Below are 5,007 nucleotides of genomic sequence, written 5' to 3'. Positions count from 1 at the left end.
ATATATTAATAATAATTTAATATTATTTATATAACAATAATTAAGTCATCCTGCGGCCCCCATGAGAACCACATCTGTAAACCATTATGTACTGTCTGATCTCTCACACTTTATACAATTCTGACACCTGCTGGTTAATCTGTCTCATAATTATATGACAGCTTCTTGTGTTTCCAAAATCTGATTTGCAAAATAAGGTCGTAGAAATAAATAAGAATAATAAAATAAAAATACTGTTAGACATAACAGAAGTTAAAGCGTGGATAATTTTCCAAGTAAAATATTTAATATAGAAATATTACCCACATTTTAAATGAAATATAAATAAACAAATAACATTTAATATGTTTAAAAAGGAAAAAAACGTAAGTTACATTGAGTAAATAACATGAATGAAGTACAAGTAGATTTCTAAGTGACTGTAATGTTTATTTCCAGTATCTCATGTTCATCTGTTAGGTTTGCAAAGATAAAGATGGCACACTGCACAGTAATTTACTGTGTGCCGTGGATGTGTCTGAGATGCCTTTAGGAACCCTTCCTGACATAGAGAACACAGCAGAAGCTATCCGACTCCTGGAGTCTATGAAGGACTCTCACCATCCATTCTTCCTGGCTGTTGGCTTCTATAAGCCACATATTCCTTTCAGAATCCCACGGGTAAGTGCTTTTCAATGAAGCGTGACACACTGTATGAGCACCTGTTAAATCAGTAAATCTGGGAAATGCTGTGTTCTTATAGGAGTACCTAAAGCTCTATCCTATCGAGAGTATGACGCTGGCTCCAGACCCAGATGTTCCTAAGAAACTTCCTAATGTGGCCTACAACCCCTGGACTGACATCCGCAAGAGGGAAGATGTTCAGGCGTTAAATCTGAGCTTTCCTTACGGCCCCATTCCTAAAGACTTTCAGGTACCTTGCAAAAATACAATGTTCATGCTTAGAGATTTTGTACTAGTATACTATTTACATTTGGTTTGTTCTGGATAATTTGAAGCCTTGGTATGAAGTTATAATTTGGTTTGTAGTTAAGTTTGGTCCTATCTAAAAGGACCTTAAATCCCATTTCTTGTAGAATCAAATGTGATGTTTTCCCCTCATCTTTCAGCTGCAGATTCGACAGCACTACTTTGCCTCTGTATCATATGTGGATGCTCAAGTCGGAAGCATTCTGCAAGCCCTTGATGATTTTGGCCTCGCCAAGGACACTATAGTGGTTTTCAGTTCAGATCACGGTTTGTTCAATAGAGTTCTGTCCATTCAGCCTGTTATTAAATATTACATCCATTAGGTGGCAGTATTGAAGCATTGGTTTATATTGTAGCTCAGGGTTTCAGTGTTCTGTGGGTTTTCATATTATTCCGAATTCACATCATGTAAGGTTCTCAGAAATGATGTTGTCACTTTTTTTTGTTTCATTTAGCATAATTGCATTTTGAATTTTCGGGTTAAGATTGTGCTATAGCTCACGTGTTTTTTTCTCGTTATAATGCAAACATTCATGCAGTGCATTAAGGAGCTCTTATACATAATATTAATATGCTCTCTTTTATTGCATGAGGAATTTTGGCCCCATCGCAGAGAATGCTGAACTGGAATTGAAATGACAGGAAGAGAAATTTATTAAATTGCAATTCAAAGAAATTTACCACTGGCAACATGAACAAAAACCGATAACCTCTCAAAAATATATGTATTATTTAAGATTTCATACTATATATAAAAATATATTAATATGCTCACTTTTAATGCATGAAGATTTTGTATTGAATTGGTCCCAATTGTGTGTGTGTATACACACACACACACACACACACACAGTATATATGTGTATATTAATTTATTGAAGTACAGTATTATATTACTATAATGAGCAGCTGCTATTATTTGCTCATTAGGAAAAAAAAAATAATATTATAAAATTACATTATAATAAGTACAGAATAAACTAAAAAACGAAATAAAAAAAATAATGCAATATTGTAATTAAATCAATTTAATTAACACAATTAAATGCATATTTAAGATTATTGGTGCTATTTTAAATATTTCAATTATTTATTATTTAATATTTCTCTCTATATATAATACCCCATATCTTGTATGATAAAAAAAATTTTTTACTCCTTTTTAATTGTACTAAGAACTAACTTTCTTAAATAACAGTTCTGCATTGTACTTGCTACCTCAATTCAAAGTTTCTTCATTAGGTCACATTTACATTATGCCTTAAATCAAAGAAACTGCCAGCAAAGACTTTCTGAAATGATTATTCTGTGTGATTCTGGGTAGTTTTCTCACGGTTAACTCTCTCTCTCTCTCTCTCTCTGTCTCTCTCTCTCTTAGGTTGGTCATTAGGAGAACACGGCGAGTGGGCCAAATACAGCAACTTTGATGTGGCCACCCGAGTGCCATTGATCGTGTACAAGCCAGGTGTGACCTCACCTTTCCCTCGGCCTGGGGAGAAGACGTTCCCCTGCATCGATGTGTTTCAGGGCACACGGGAGCAGTTTGGCAAAGGTAATGTTACTCAGAGTAGCAGTCAACACGCAAAGACCGCAGGATCCTTCACGAGATTCTGAGACTCCAACCGAAGTCACTCAAGCGTGAGATATCAGCTTTCTGGAAAAGATGTTATGGCTAAAGTATCGGCCCATTTAGAGCTTTGATTCTTATTTTGCTTCAGTGTGAAGGTTTGGCTGAGAGTGTACCGTGAGCACATGCATCTGCTGATGGTTTTCTTTCGTTCAGCTCTCAAGTGCACATTTGTGGCAATCTTTAGAAAACACCCAGCATAAGCAGCCGGAGTAATGACTGTAATGATAATGCCACAGCATAGAGAAGCTAGTAAGTCCTGAGAGTTATTGCTCTCACAGTGGGCTCTGTATTGTTGCTCTAATGAACTGTACAATATTCAGTAACCGTATCAGTAAATTTCATGGAAATTTCAGAACTGGGGCCTTTTACCTAAGAGAATAGTGGCTAAATTCAGTGTGAGGATTTCATGCTCGTTTGTTTGTATTTTATGGTGTGTGTTAGAGCAACATTTGGGTTCCATTTAAAATAAAAATATTAATTTACTCCATACATTTACTCCATACAGACTTGTTTTAGCACTAATAATGTATAAAGTTTAAAAAAGTACCTGCTATGAGCTCCTTGGATATCTAATGTGGCTTTTGTGAAAGTATATATACCATCTGACCACCATTATTTCAGCTTCATTTTTATAATTGTGTTTTAATAGCACAATTTACAGTGATTCGCCAATCAAAAGAGTCACTCTCACCATAGACCCGGGAAACATGGAAAAATAAGTGCTCTTCTTTTAAACATTGTTTATCAAAAAATTAAGAACAATTTTTTTTTCACAAAAATATTAAGCAGCACAACCATTTTCAGCATATATAATATAAATGTTTCTTGAGCAGCAAACCAGCATATTAGAATGATTTCTGAAGGATCATGTGACACTGAAGACTGGAGTAATGATGCTGAAAATTCAGCTTTGCATCACAGGAATAAATTACATTTTAAAATATATTATAATAGAAAACAGATTTTTGAAATTGTAATAATATTCAATATAAATTTTTATCACATGTTATGTGATAAATAAATGAACATAAGAGACTTCTTAAAAAACAAATCTTATCTGAAATCTACAAATATAAATGCTAATAAGCATAAAATTATACATAAAAATTAAGACATTGATTTCATGTGCATGGTTTTATATTGTATTCTAGATTCAGATTTAACTGCATCAGTGCTTTATGGGACAGGTAGTTCATTCCCTCATAAAAGAAGTTTGGTACACAGATTTGTATACTCTAAAATCTTTATTGAAGATTGTTTTCAAATGCCTATGGTGAAAATGAATGAGGGAAAAAAGGCTGCTGTGTGGGTGGTCACTGTAGAATAGCAAGTTTTTGGAAAAAAAAAAATAGCCAGCCAAGCAAAAGCTCTGTTTACACCAAGTGTGATGCAGTTAAACAACATAAGTGTAAAATGTTTGGGAAAAGTATGGTACAGAAACCATTCACGTTAAATATTATGCTAAACATTGCAGCTTTCGATGCATTATTGGTTCTCGAATGCTTCTGCATCTCAGTTTTCCATCTTTCAGGTCGAGGAGTTGAGAGGGTGGTGGAGCTGGTGGACGTCTTCCCCACGCTGTCGCACCTGGCTGGGTTGAGTCCTCTGCGCCACTGCCCATCCTCATCCTTTAAGATCGAGCTCTGCACCGAAGGCTCAAACCTGGCCAATCTTATCCGCAACCCAGAGAGAGAGCTCAACAGAGAAGCCTACTCATTCAGCCAGTACCCTCGACCCTCCGACTCCATCCAGGAGAACTCGGACCTGCCCGACCTCGCCGACATCCGCATCATGGGCTACTCCATTCGCTCCACTGACTACCGCTACACCTTATGGGTGGGCTTTGACCCCGTCCGCTGTCAGCCTAACATGACGGACATCCACGCGGGAGAAATGTACCTCCTGGCTGAAGATCCGGGCGAGGACAATAACGTGTTTGATGAATTCGACCACGCTACAGTATTGCGTAAGCTCGGCATGCTGCCGTCGTGGACAGAGAGTTTAAAGCATCATGTAATGTATCTCAGCAGCGGGTTAAAATCAAAAGGGATTCTGTGATTCCAATTTGTCATGATATGACAGTAAAGGGAACATGAATGAATGTTACAAAACCAAAAAAACATGTCTGGTCATACTTCATCAAAAACTGACAGGAAGAATTAAAAAGTTACATTTTGCTTAAAGCCTATTTTAGGATTTTTTTTTTTTTTTTTGGCATTATAACTACCTCACAATTCTCATAATCAAAATCCTAATAATCTTGCATTCTTATTACTGTAATGTGAAAAATATTGTTTATTATAATACCTTTAATTTATTCTAAATTCAATAAAAATGTATTATAGTATTTTGCACTAAAATACATGAATAAGAATTTTATAGTATCAAAATTCTTCTTATTAAATGCA

General features: G+C 35.7%; 1 protein-coding gene across 1 annotated transcript in view; it reads left to right on the top strand.

Moving 5' to 3' along the window:
- The window catches only part of ids (iduronate 2-sulfatase), a 6,757-nt gene extending 2,046 nt beyond the window's left edge, over positions 1–4,711 (top strand). Inside the window, exons 4-8 of the mRNA XM_016571026.1 lie at positions 460–660; positions 743–913; positions 1,110–1,236; positions 2,348–2,521; positions 4,131–4,711. Coding sequence (XP_016426512.1) covers positions 460–660; positions 743–913; positions 1,110–1,236; positions 2,348–2,521; positions 4,131–4,657 — 1,200 coding nt within the window. The 3' untranslated portion in view covers positions 4,658–4,711. The remainder of the gene's footprint in view (positions 1–459; positions 661–742; positions 914–1,109; positions 1,237–2,347; positions 2,522–4,130) is intronic.
- Positions 4,712–5,007: the final 296 nt, after the last annotated feature.

This window comes from Sinocyclocheilus rhinocerous, unplaced genomic scaffold, assembly GCF_001515625.1.
Source record: "Sinocyclocheilus rhinocerous isolate Xijiao unplaced genomic scaffold, SAMN03320098_v1.1 scaffold50, whole genome shotgun sequence".
In the NCBI taxonomy this organism is placed as follows: Eukaryota; Metazoa; Chordata; class Actinopteri; order Cypriniformes; family Cyprinidae; genus Sinocyclocheilus; species Sinocyclocheilus rhinocerous.
The sequence above is the reverse complement of the archived record's forward strand: the minus strand, read 5'-3'. Positions and strand labels throughout refer to the sequence as shown.